Here is a 13,787-nt window from a genome sequence, read left to right as displayed (position 1 = left end):
AATTGGATTAATTTCAAATTGCATTTATTCGGTTGGCATTGGCAGTAGCGATAAAATGTAAAGCTATAACCTGGAAAGATGAAATTGAATTAAGTATTCAGAGATGGTATATGGAATTGCAATCATGTACTCCATTGGAAAAGATAACTTACAATTTACGCCATCATTCTACCTTTTTTGTTAATGTGTGGGGACCCTCTGTGAAATGTATGGGTCTAAATATGTCATGGTTAATTGGTGACATCAAACACGACTATGATGGCTTGTTTTTTTAGTTTGAGGTTGTAGGGGATGGGGGGGAGCTAAGAGAGGGGGTGGGAGGGGGTATATATGGGGGAAATTTTTGTATGTTAATATAATGTATTTTATTGTGGATTTTGAATTTGATTTTAAATAAAGTATACAAAAAGAAGGTTACTTTGTAGACCACGTGCTAATAGTTCTTTTCATTGCTGTTCAATAACAACTGATCCTTTCCTGCTTCTAAACTGTATTTCTGTGAAATCTCCACTCAGCGGCTTCTCTGCGTATTTGCGGCACAACCTGATCCAACGCACTAATTCATAAGGTGGTGTCTGCAGCCTATCTTAAGGAAGGCTGAGTCGAGCACAGATTGCTTGTGATTGTTGTTCACTTTCAAGCAGAATTTTGAAAGTTGGCTCGGCCAAGGGTACTTCTCAGATTTCTGAATGTGCAATGTGACAAGAGTTTTCGAGGTGGCTTGGAATGAATTACTAGAGCACCTTGCACACACACATTTGAAAACCCAGAAGTTTAGCAGGAGTTTTGCATCCTGCTCTTTGCAGAGGAGAAACAAAGTATCCACATACAGCTCACCTAGGAGAGCATGTGACTTGAGCAGGGAGAGTCTGAACAGCTTTGCTCTCAGAGAGGGAGGGAGTGAGAGAGAAGGAGTCAGAGAAATCAGTTGCAGAGGGACAAGCTGCCAAACTTTGGAATGCTGCCTGGTCAAAGGAGAAGACTGGCGGTCTGAAAGATGACCTGAAAGAAGGAGGATCATCCGGAGAACCCTGAAGGGGGCAAGTTTTATCAGAAAGACTGATTGAGAAGGAATCAGTTGCAGATGCTCTGGAAATGGAATCTCTCTCTCCGAAAACCAGCAAGAACCCTCCTGAGTGGTAACCATTTGCCTGTAAAACACCAAAGCCTGGTGAACTTTGTTAATGCTAATTTATGTGTACAGTACAAGAATTGCCTGCAACCAGTGAGATTGGACTGTGATCCAAAGAACTTTTCTAGTCTTCAATACACATTACACACACCTGCACTTAGTATTTGAGGGCTGATTAAGTGGGTTAGGTAGGTTAAGCAATAAGTTAAAGTTCAATTCTGTTTTCTTGTTCAAATATAATTCTAAACCACTTTTGTTGAAATAACCCAGTGTTGTGGTGCATATCTCTTGCTGCTGTTTTTGGGGTCGTCTGGATTCCGTTACATTTTATGGGGGCTCATCCTTTAGCATTTGAACATTGCAGTTTTATGATTAATTAGTTGATTGGGTTGTTTTTGCAAGTAATTTTTGCAAGCTAACTTAAAGCTTGTATCTGGAAAAACAGCTGCAATGGATGTTGATACATTTTTGTTCAAACCATCACCTGCAGAACTGCACAAGGTGAGAAAATAGGAACTGATGGGTATTTCTAAGGCATTAAAAATTGTTGAAGTTAAACATTGGATGAGAAAAGCACAAATAGTGAAATATTATATAAGTGAAGGAAAATTTGTTCAGGAAGACGTCAAAAATTTTCCAGAGAATAGATGTTTTGAATTGCAATTAGAATTGGAGAAATCAAGGGTGTAAGATGACCAGGATAAACCTAATTTTGAATTGCAGAGACCACAATATGAAGCAGTCCAAGCTGGAAAGCAAAGAGAAGAAGCTAAAAAGCAAAGAGAAGAGGCTAAAAAACAGAGGAAATATGAGTGAGAGGAAATTGAAAATGACAGACAGTTTCAATTAGAGAAGTTCAAAATGGAGATGGAGAGAAGTAAGAGGATTGAGGCTGTAACTCCTGGGCAGAGGTTTTTGGGGAATGGAGATGTAAATCGAGGGCCTCCTTTTGAAAAGGTTGCTGAGAGCTCAAGAGGTTGAAATAAAAGTGGCCACTCATGCTTCAGGGTGTATTGAAGGGAAAAGCACAAATTGCATCCTGGAGCTTGACTGCAGAGCAAGTGGCAGATTATGAGACTGTTAAACAAGCAGTAGTGAAAGCTTGTTGGTTCCGGAAGCTTATGGACAAAAATATAAGAGTTTGGTGAAATCACAAAATCAATCTTCTATGGAGTTTGCTCTGAAAACAATCTGTGTGTTTTGACCATTGGTGGACACCAAAAGGAATAAACAATGATTTTGTCAGATTGAGAGAATTAATATTAATAGAGGAAATTAAAAGGTGTATCCCAGAGGTGATTAAATTACAGCTGGGTGAGAGAAACGTGGGGACGTGGCAACAGGTGGCTAGAGTTAGCAGGAGAATTTGCTTTGATTCACCAAAATACATTCCAGAATAATAGGCATTTTCAGAGAACTGATGTGGACCAGATTAATAAACCTGTTCATAAGGTTAGGATGGAGCAGGATAGTAGGCCTGAAATAAAGTCTGGAGAAAATGTTAAGAGAAAAGATGAAGGAAAGATAGGAAAGGACAGAACTTCTGCATTTATATGCCATTTTTGTAAGAAAGCTGGTCATGGGACTGTGAATTATCTAGTCTTGAAAAACAAAAGAGTAAAACAGGTTTAACCAGAAGTATGTATATACAAACAGTAGAATTTAAAGAGAGCAGAGGTGCATAACCTGGTAAGGAGGTCATGAATGTTTTCAAGCCTTTTGTGTCAGAGGGCTTTGTCTCAATAAAGGAGGGAAAACCACAGGTTCCAGTTAACATTCTTAGAGATACTGAGGATGCTCTGTCATTGTTGTTAGAAAGCGTTTTAACCGTGGATCAAAGGACAGACACAGGAGAGACCACTTTGATTAAAGGTGTTGGAGGTGAGGTAGAGTCAATATTGCTTTACAAGATTGTGCTAAGTTCAGAATTAGTCAAAGGACCTGTTGTAGTAGGAGTTACCCATTCAAGGTGTCTTGTTTTTGTTGCGGAATGATTTGGCAGAGAATAAAGTTGGGTCAGTTTTAAGATTGACAAATTGGCCTAGTAAGGATGTGGTTAGAGAGGATGGTGAGATGTATCCTGCATGTGCGGTAACTAGGGCTGTGACTAAGAAAATGATGACTTCTGAAGATGATCCATTAACTCGAGATTTGCCCAGTAGTTCTGAAGTATTTTTGAAAGAGCAGGGTCATTGTGAGAGTGAGGATTTCTCTTTGTGAAGGAAAGAGTTAATTCAGCAATAGAAAATAGATGCAGATCTTGTTAGCTTAAGGGAGAAAGCAGTAACTGAACAGGAGAGTAAAGAAATGGCTTGTGGATATTACTTAAATGGTGAAGTGTTGATGAGAAAATGAAGACCTCTTGGTATTCCTGCTAGTGAGGAGTGGGGAGTGATCCATCAGGTGGTTGTTCCTAGAAATTACCGGAAGGCAATATGAGATCTAGCCCACAGTACACATTTGGGTGGTTATCTTGTTGTAAAAATAAACATGAATAACATTTTGAAACAATTTTTCTTGCCTGGTTTGAGAGAGGATGTTGTAAATTGGTGCTGGACACGTCATGTTTGTCAGGTAGTGGGGAAACCTCACCAGGGTCCTCCAGTGGCTCCATTACAATCTGTTCCTGTAGCTGGGGGACCTTTCACTAGGGTTAGTGTAGATTGTGTAGGTCCCCTGCCGAAAACTAAGTCTGGTAAACAGTACATTAACAATTATGCGTGTAGTGTCGAGATTTCCAGAGGCCATACCACCGAGAAATATTAATGAGGATGTCCAGTTGAATTTGCTGGATTATGTTTCTAAATTTAAGGATATAGGATACAAAAAGTGTGGACTTTGGCTCAAGAGAACTTAGAAATTGCTCAAGGTAAAATGAAGCATTTATTTGACAGGAAAGCTCAGGTGAGGAATTTTAAGACAGGAGATACAGTTTTGATTTTATTTCCAACACATGACAATCCTATGAAAACTAGATTTTCTGCACCATACACAACTGAATCTAACCGGAATGATGTTAACTATTTTGTTAACACTCCAGGCAGAAGGAATAAAACTTAGGTTTGTCACATAAATATGTTGAAACCTTCTTACGAGAATAAGGGGCGTGGGGAACAATCTGTCTCAGAGGTCTTGGCTGTTTACAGAGTGGAGGAAGTGGAAGATTATAAGATTATGGAAACAGAATCTTGTGAGGGTAACCTTAAAGAAACCATGGTTCCTGTGCACCTGTCAAACTCAGCAATTTTGGAAAATTTGGAGGAAAAGTTACAAGAGCAGTTGCAGTTGAAAGAATTACTTTTGAATAACACAAATTTGTTCCCTGATGTTCCAAAAAAGACATCAGTGATTTGCCATGATGTAGATGTAGGAGAAGCAAATCCCATAAAACATCCCCCACATTGAATAAACATTCAGAATAAAATCATGGATCAGGAGGTGGAATATAGGATGATGAATGACATTATTAGATCTTCGAACTCAGTTTGGAGTTGTCCTTGTATTCTGGTATGAAATCGAGATGGAACTGTTAGGTTCTGTTCAGATTGTAGGAAGGTCAATTCAGTAACTAAAACAGATACTAAACCTATTTCGAGAATAAATGACTGTATTGATAGAATTGGCAAAGCTAAATTTCTTACTAAGTTGCATTTGTTGAAGGGTTATTTATTGGTGTGTGCCTTTAACTGAGAGAGGAAAGAATATTTCAGCTTTTGTAACTCCAATGGTTTATACGAGTAAAATGTGTTACCTTTTGGCATGAAAAAGGCCCCCTGCCACATTCCAGAGGATTATTAATCCTGTAATCCAAGGGTTGACTCACACAGATGCTTATATTGATGACTTGGTCACAAAAAGTGACACATGGGAAGAACATCTAAGAGAATTGGACAAATTGTTTGCAAGATTATCTAAAACAAACTTCACTGTTAATTTAGCAAAGAGTCCATTTGCAAATGCCACGGTAACATATTTGGTTTATGTAGTTGGTCGTGGCAAAGTTGCAGCTATTCAAGCTAAGGTGAATGCAATTTTGGAGTTTCCTACTCCCAATAGCAAGAAAGCAATGAGAATGTTTTGAGGAATGGCAGGATGTTAATGGAAATTTGGCTCAGGTTGCTCTTCTTTTAACCAATCTTTTGAAGAAAGGGGAGAAATTGGTGTGGTCTAAAGATTGTCAGACAGCTTTAGAAGATTCAAAGGAGATGCTATGCCATTGCCCTGTGTTAAAATCTCCTGATTTTGACAGACCATTTTCTGTAGCAGTGGATGCCAGTGAGGGAGCAGCAGGTGCAGTTTTATTGCAAAAACAGAATGAAAGGTGACCTGAAAGAAAGAGGATCATCTGAAGAACCCTGAAGGGGGCAGGTTTCATCAGCAAGACTGATTGAGAAGGAATCAGTTGCAGATGTCCTGGGAAAGGAATCTCTCTGAAAACCAGCAAGAACCCACCTGGATGGTTTTTGGAACATTTGTCTTCTCCGCACCAAAAACTGGTGAACTTTGTTAATGCTAACTTCTGGGCACAGTACAAGAGTTGCCTGCAACATGAGAGATTGGATTTTGATCCAAACAATTTTTCTAATCTTAAATACATGTTATACACACCTTCTCTTTGTATTAGAGGGGGGATTAAATGGGTTAGGTAGGTTAAGTAAGTAAGTTAACTAATAAGTTAAAGTTTAATTCTGTTTTCTTGTTCAAATATCATTAAAAACTACTTTTGTTTAAATAACCCTGTCCAGAACAGCAGTGAAAGCTTTTTTGTCTCTACAAGTCACAGTTTCTGGATTTCGAATTGGCTGCAGGATGCAACAATTTTCTTTCCATCTTGCATGAATTAGGAAGTTGGTTGGGGATAAGAGGGAGGCCTATGCTAAATATAAGAAACAAAAGATTGATGAGATGTATGAACCTTACTTAGATTGCAGAAAGAACCTTAAGTGGGAAATTAGAAAGGGAAAAATAGGTATGAGGTGTCCATAGCTAATAAGGTGAAAGTGAATGGTGAGGGTTTTTAAAGGTACATGAATAGTAAAAGGAGGGTTAAGGATAGAGTAGGTCCACTGGAAAATGGGAACGATGGACGATGTGAGGAACCGTATGAGATGGGGGAGATATTGAATGATATTTTTCTCATCTGCATTCAGGAGGGAAAGGGACATTGGACTATGTGAGATAAGTGAGGCAAATGGCTTAGTTATGGAAAGGATAGAGGGTTTTGGAGCTCCTGGTCCTGGTGGGATATTTCCCAGGATGTTCAGGGAGGTCAGGGAGTAAATAGTGGGGGCTCTAACACTGATTTTAAATGATCACTGGAGAAGGGTGTGGTGCTGCAGGATTGGAGGGTTGCAAATGTAGTTCAATTGATTTAAAAAATGGCACAAGGTGCAGGCCAAGTAACTATCGGCCAGTAAGTTTTTCTTGGGTGGTAATGAAAGTTATGGATAGTATGTACAAATATCTGGATAGACATGGATGGATCAAGGACACCCGGCAGAGGTTTGTGAAGGGAAAGTCATGTTTGATGAATTTTGTTGAGTTTCTTGAAGAGGTAACAAGAATAGTGGATGATGGTAGGGTGGTTGATGTGATCTATTTGGATTTTAGTAAGGCTTTTGATAAGGTTATTAAGGAAGGTTCAGTCACTAGGGATTAATAAAGAGATGGGTTCAGAGGTGGCTGGAAGATAGGCACCAGAGAGTCATGGTGGACAACTGTCTGTCAGCATGGAAGTCTGTGACAATCGGTGTGCCTCAGGGATCAGTGCTAGGTCCCCTGTTATTTATCATTTATATTAATGATTTGGATGAGGGGATGGTTAACTGGGTAAGCAAATATGCAGACAATACGAAAATAAGGGGAGTGGTGGATAGTGAGGATGGTTTTCTTAGATTACAGAAGGATTTGGTTTGTTTGGAAAACTGGGCTGAAAGATGACAGATAGAATTTAATGTAGACAAGTGTGAGGTGCTGCATTTTGGAAAACAAATAACCAAAATAGGACATATCTATTCCCTTCATAATTGTAAATACATCTACCAAATCCCCTCTCAACCGTCTACATTCCAATGAATAAAGTCCCAGTCTCCTTAATCATTCTCTGTAACCTAGATGTTAAGGAAAGAGCATTGAGCAATGCAGAGAAACAGAGGGATCTTGGAGTTATGGTACAGAGTTCCTTGAAGGTGGATTCCCATGTAGAAAGGGTAGTTCAGAAAGCATATGGTATGCTGGCCTTCATAAATCATAGCATAGTGTATAGGAGCTGGGAAGTGATGCTGTGACTGTTTAAGGAATTGGTGAGGCCAGGTTTGGAGTATTGTGTTCAGTCCTGGTCTCCAAATTATAGGAAGGAAATAGATAAGGTGGAGAGGGTGCAGAGAAGATTTACAAAAATGTTGCCTGGCTTACAACATCTCGAGTGCAGAGAATGATTCAGGAGGCGGGGATTTTAGTCATTGGAGCGTAGACGGTTGAGAGGGGATTTGATAGAGCTATTTAAAATTATGAAGGGAATAGATAGACTAGACTTAAGTAGACTCTTTCCCTAAGGGCAGCGGAGGTTGGAACAAGAGGGCATAAGTTGAGGGTAAGGGGGCGAAACTTTAGGAGAAATGTTAGAGGATGTTTCTTCACTCAGAGAGTGGTGGCAGAATGGAATAATCTTCCAGAGGAGATGCAGCAGGGTCCTTTCTGTCATTTAAGAAAAGGTTTGATGTGTATATGGATATGAGGGGGTTGGAGGGTTATGGGCAGAGAATAGGAGGGGGGGAACTAGTGGAGGTGTTGAAGTGAACCGGCATAGACATAAAGGGCCGTTATGGCCTGTTTCCTTGCTGTCAATTGTCATATGGATATATGTGACTGAAGATTTTTCCATCATTTTCTGGGAGACAGTCATGTCTCACAGATTTTGGGAACAAATCTCACAGATGTTGGGAACAAGCGGCTTGAGGAGTGGAGTCGTTGTAAGAGTGATTGCAATGAGGGAGTAAACCTGAAGAGGGTGGTGAGAGTGGTCTCGCACGAGAAGAATTCTGGGCAAGTGGGAAGACAGCCTATTACGATGGTAAGGAAGGAGCTAAGCGGAGAGAGAGTCAAGTGAAAGGGGAGGGATCAGACAAAGGGGCCCGAGAAATGAAGGCAGTGTTAGGGAGACATGAGCAGAGAAATGACGAAGCGGAATTCTGTCGATGCCCGTGTGTGTTCGGTTAAAGAGAGTCAGTGGGCCTGTCAGTGTATATGAGGCTGGTCATTAGTATTTCCCATCCTTTTCCTATTGATCCAAGACTGGGCAAGACCATGTGTTGCCCATCTGCATAGTCCTATGAAATGGTGTGGAATGGCCACTGTTTATAAACAGGCATCTTCCACTCAAGTGGTTTCGCATCCTCTTCTATCTCAAGTGTTTGCAAATAGATGAGGGAATATGGAATTGCTGCCAGGAAAAGTACAACATGTCTTCAAACTAACAGGATTTTGCAATTTGTAGGCAACAACAGAGGAGAACCTACAAAAACATCAGAAGGAAGTAGGTGATCTTCTGAAATGGTTGGCAGTCGAGGGTCACTATGGAGTTCACATCACCGAAGACGAATTCTATGCTTTAGGTGATGGTTTCCAGCTGGAAGAAGAGGACGATGCGATGTGGTCATTTGCTGAGATGGGCGAAAGACTGAATGACCACCAGCAAGGCCTGAAGGTATGAACAGTTCCAGGTGTTTTGGATAAGTGCATGTTCGAACAATTGTAGAAATATTTTGGATTGGACTTTTCATCAGAACCTCTGATCAGTACAGATTTGATGAAAGGTGACTGACTTAATTTAACTTAAATAGTGACTGACACAATTTCCAAATAAGGTTGAATTGAATTTTAACGGTCTTCTCCAAATCATATGCAAAGGTCTACATAATCCTCTTTCAAACTCAGTCCTACTTTCTGTTCTTTGCTCTGGCCCAGTCATGCACGTGATGAGAGATGATGGGAATATGATTAACTCACTAGAGAAGGGACAGTGATTGACGATGGTCACAGAGTCCCTGCACTAACAATCTCAGCATGGCAGCATCTTAACCAAAACTCTTCACCTCAGTAATGCTGTTTTCACATATAATGTGCACATTGATGTTGTAAAGAGATGAACCACCTCTCCTATTTTGATAACTCCAGGCACCCACTCATGTGATTAACTCTTTATAACCCATTGAATTGGCCATGCAAGCTATTCAGAACCAAAAGGGGATGAGAAAGCCTACACCAACGGAATGAATTCTGACGTAGCAACATCACTTTTCATCCACTCAACCAGGCCAGATCCTGTTGTTGAAGCATCTGTTGGTGACAGCAGGAGCAGAAAGATCCGTCCCATGTTACTCCAATGGCTCCCTCAATTCTGGTGTGTGGTAGCACCATTGTGCCAAATGGGCTAGATTCAGAATAAATTGACAGCTGGAATCACAGTGGCCATAAGGTACGATGGGCCTTTAACATTTGCAGCAGGAAAGTGTTACTTACCATCATTAGTTCTCCCATTACAACCAAGCCAAGTCATCACATGAGGTGCCAGACTGATAATTTTACAATACTGGACAATGGGCCTGCAAAGCAGAAAAAAAACCATTCCAGTGACAAAATGAACCGCAGATGAGATTTGAGCTCTGTAGTCCTTCCGGCTGGGTCATGAACAGTAAACAGGAAAAGAGGGACCAAGGGTCTCCTCATTCTCAGTGGAGGAAGGCCTCAGCTTCTGAATAACAAAGTTGGGGTTAAGACACTTTCTAGCATGTTCCATCAGGTTCTTCCGACACCATCATAGAAATCCCCTTCACCCCATTTGATTTCCTCAGGAACACCAAGTGCAGTAGAGAAATAGGACCAGACTCCATCACATTCGAAGTACTGAAGAAGTTCAGTCTAGATTTTCTTGCACCTCTTGTCACAGTCGATCCACTGACATCCTTCTGACAAAGTGGCAAATTCTTCAGGTATATGGTCCATCTACCAAAAGCAGGACAAAGCCATACTTTATTTACTCAGCTGCCCAATGGAAAGTGTGGCCCACACAATGTGTCATAAAGTGGCATTGTTCACCAATAACCTGCATAATGGTACTTCAATTGGGTTTTGTCACATGACTCCAGGTCTCCTTCTCACTGTGGTCCTAACATGGACCAGCCACTTTGAGTACCGTGATAACCAAAGCAGATCAGAGGCTACCTGTCAAGCAGTAGGTGGCGAACCATTGCTCCGCACTTGACTGGATGAGCACAATTTCCAAAGGGCCCAAGGAACTCAACAGCAGAGCAAAGCAGTTGGCTTGAATGGCCTTCCATTCATCATCCGAAACATTCATTCTCTCCACTGAGGTGGTCTTGTACCCTATCAATGGAGTGAATGATATGTACTCGACTCCAACAATATGTCCAAAGAGGTGCCATCTGACATGGAGATGGACGTGCGGTAGGTCTGTAGGAACACGACTACCTGCTGTTCCCCTCCACACGCCTCTCCCTTCTAACTGGGAAAGATATTGCCATTCGTTCTCCATCTCAGGGGCTAAATTCAGAACTCCCAACCATACAACTTTGTAGAAGGACCTTGACAAGTAGCATGACAGCTATTCAAGAAGGTGGTCCATGATGACATTGCCAGCAGTGAGGCAGAACTAATCAGTTTGGGCCCTGGCAGGGACACCTGCATCTTGAAGCACTAATGTGAAAATGATAATTACCCGGAATGTTTTCACTAAAATAGGGATAGATTTTCATGTTTGTCATTCCATAATATGCAGTGCTGAAGTCAGATTTTCATAGTTAAAAAAGAGCAAAGTTCTTTAGACATTTGCCAATTGGTGTTATCTTCTTTTAGTAAAGCATTCTTTAACATGTATGCAAATTATTGCCCTGTGTGTGCTTGACAGTCTGTTTTGTTTTGGAATAAGGCTACTTGAATAAAGTCTTGTAAAGACCAAAGGATGTTGAACAAAATAGTAAAGATAAATACAACAAAGTCACTGTTATGTCTCTGTGTGGGAGGCTTCTGAAATAACTTGGAAATGCAAGATTCAAAGAGCAGAAGAGATTTTACTTATTGATGCTTTCCACCATGCAAGGAAATGTTCATACTCACATAGACATGCACCCCACAGCGGTGCACGACAGTTACGACAGTGAGAAGGGTGTATTATCTCATCAGGATCATGTGAACACTTTTGTAACTTCCTAGGAATACACCCTTCTCACTGTCGTAACTCGTAGATTGATTGGAAGTCACTGAAATGTGAAGGGGAAGAAGAGAAAAGGTATACCTGAAAATGAATGACTGGTGCAACAGTAGTTCACCCAGTGATGGACGGGGAGGCTGAAGATATTGTTGAATCGTAGAAAATGTTTGAGCAGAAGTGCAATTTAGCATTCAAAAGCTATTTTATAAATGTAACAGCAGAGGAGAAGGTTAGTCATATACATGTCTGGACAGGGGAGCGAGGCCGTGACTTATATAATAGCTGAGAGCTTACGGAGTGGAGAAAAATGATCCAGAGCAGATATTTGCAGAGTGTGTTTCTCTCCGTGAACTCAGCTCTAATCCTAGACTTGAATGCAATGAATTTCAAGGTTTTGTGTAAGAGACTGATGAGACTGTTACTAACTTCCTTACTACACTAAAAACTAATGCTGCAAAATGCAGATGGAAGGATATAGATGAAAAATTAGCTGATCCACTAATAGGCCCATCCTGAAGTGCAAAAGTCTCTTATAGGGAAGGATAGCTTGAAACTGGCCAAAGACTCTGACACAGCCAGAGTCTTCGAAGCCACGAGGACACAAATGAAATCCCTATCAATGCAGACCCACCCACAGCAAAGAGAAGGAAGGGTTGATGCTATAAAAAATACAATCAGAAAAGTGCCACCCCCAGGACCTGTAGGAAGGGCAGAAGACAACACCGCTCCGTGACAGTTACAAAATAGTTCACATTCTCCTGACTAGATCACAGTCACTTCTAGATTTCACGTGTTCTCTTTTACATCATGAAAGAATATTAAATCCCTGAATGGAAAGATAAGGATGAGATCATTCAGATGACAAAAGTTTAATGTGCTTAAGTTTAAATAAAAGCAAGTCTGTTTGATGGGGAAGGGACTGTGTACAAATACTGTAGGAGAGGATTTATTTTCTTGTCAGTCAAATTTAATATGGAATATATTCTATTCCATCTCAGCAGCATTCATCCTTTGACACAAGCAAATAATTGTAGATCAAGGTAGTTGATTAAACCTCCGAAAGGATAAAACCATTTAGGTTTCTAGACTTGAAATACGTTTCCTGTGTGTATTTAAGGGTGTTTTGGTGCACTGATTTTTAATAAATTGGGAAACCTGAATATTTTATTTCAATTGCAAATTCAATAAATAGAATCCTTACCTCCCCCAACACAACTTGGAGCAATAAAAATGAACCTAGGATTGTTTCTTTTCTAGGAACATCGCCAAAAGTTGTCCCAGAAAGAGCAAGAGTTGGTTTTGGCCACAGAGGCAGCTCAGACTTTCCTGGAACAAAATGTCCAGGACCCTTTGCAAGACGAGGAAGTTGTACTGCAGGAGAACTTGAATGTCTTGATGGAGGAGTACGAATCTGCTTTATCAAGTGCAGATTCTCAATTAAATGTGATTGAGGATCTGCATATAGAATTGCAGAAGTTCCGAAAAGGTGAGAGAAAGTATTCATTTATTTTCCAGATTACTATAAAATACTATTTCCTGAGAGTTGAAAAGAATTCTAAGTAAGACAACAGAAAGCTACATGTGGTTTGGAATAACCCCAACTTGTAATTATTACAGGATCCTGTCAATGTGTCAAAGTCTATATAATCTGGTATTTTTTGACCATTTTGAATGCTTGAAAACTTTTAAATATTTGACCATTATATTCCTTTGAACAGATCACGATGAATTTGAAACATTCATGATTCATTTCGAGAAGGAACTAACAAAGATTAAAGCTGGGGAATTTGACTCCAAGTCTTTGACATTCAAACTGAAGAAGCAACAATTCCTCTTCAAAGATCTTCAATTTCACAAAGGGGATCTAAGACACCTCAGACGATCTTGGAAAAGTGTCTTCGATGCTGCCTTTCACTTTGAAATCAGGAATGCAATTGAAAGCTACAAGATCCAAATTGATCCTGATGACATAAGCCAACGTGTGGAGGAGACGGTTGAAAGCGCCGATGCTCGCTTCAACACACTTCGATCAGAAGTATGACATATCTCCATTTTTTTTAGGCTAATAGCATTTAAACTCCAATTTTACTGAAGATCAGTAACTTGAGAGCATTTTGATAGACTGAGCAACTTGTGTAAGTTTTAGTCTTATAAGAGTGGCTCTGGAAAATGTTTGCGGCTGTGATTAATAATACCCATGAAGAACAGGAACAATGATCAAATCTTTCCAGTATTGTGGAGCTCTCTTGGTGGCAGAACTGACTCGAGTTGGACAGAGACCATTGCAGAAAATAAGTTGTGATCTTATTTCCTTTTAATAAAATCAAATGTCGAAGAGATCGTAACTGGTGAAGATTTTCCAGACTGCCCTCCCACGTGCATTTGTCACTGAACAAGGTGCAATGTGTCCAATCCACCAAGGTCACC

The 13,787-nt window shown here is 40.4% G+C and overlaps 1 protein-coding gene across 1 annotated transcript in view; it reads left to right on the top strand.

The window, feature by feature from the left end:
• Window positions 1-13,787, top strand: part of LOC138754642 (microtubule-actin cross-linking factor 1-like) — a 42,398-nt gene that overhangs the window by 4,395 nt on the left and 24,216 nt on the right. The window contains exons 2-4 of the mRNA XM_069919191.1: window positions 8,628-8,837; window positions 12,618-12,846; window positions 13,079-13,395. Of these exons, the coding sequence (XP_069775292.1) occupies window positions 8,628-8,837; window positions 12,618-12,846; window positions 13,079-13,395 (756 nt within the window). The remainder of the gene's footprint in view (window positions 1-8,627; window positions 8,838-12,617; window positions 12,847-13,078; window positions 13,396-13,787) is intronic.

Source organism: Narcine bancroftii, chromosome 2 (assembly GCF_036971445.1).
Source record: "Narcine bancroftii isolate sNarBan1 chromosome 2, sNarBan1.hap1, whole genome shotgun sequence".
In the NCBI taxonomy this organism is placed as follows: Eukaryota; Metazoa; Chordata; class Chondrichthyes; order Torpediniformes; family Narcinidae; genus Narcine; species Narcine bancroftii.
The sequence above is the reverse complement of the archived record's forward strand: the minus strand, read 5'-3'. Positions and strand labels throughout refer to the sequence as shown.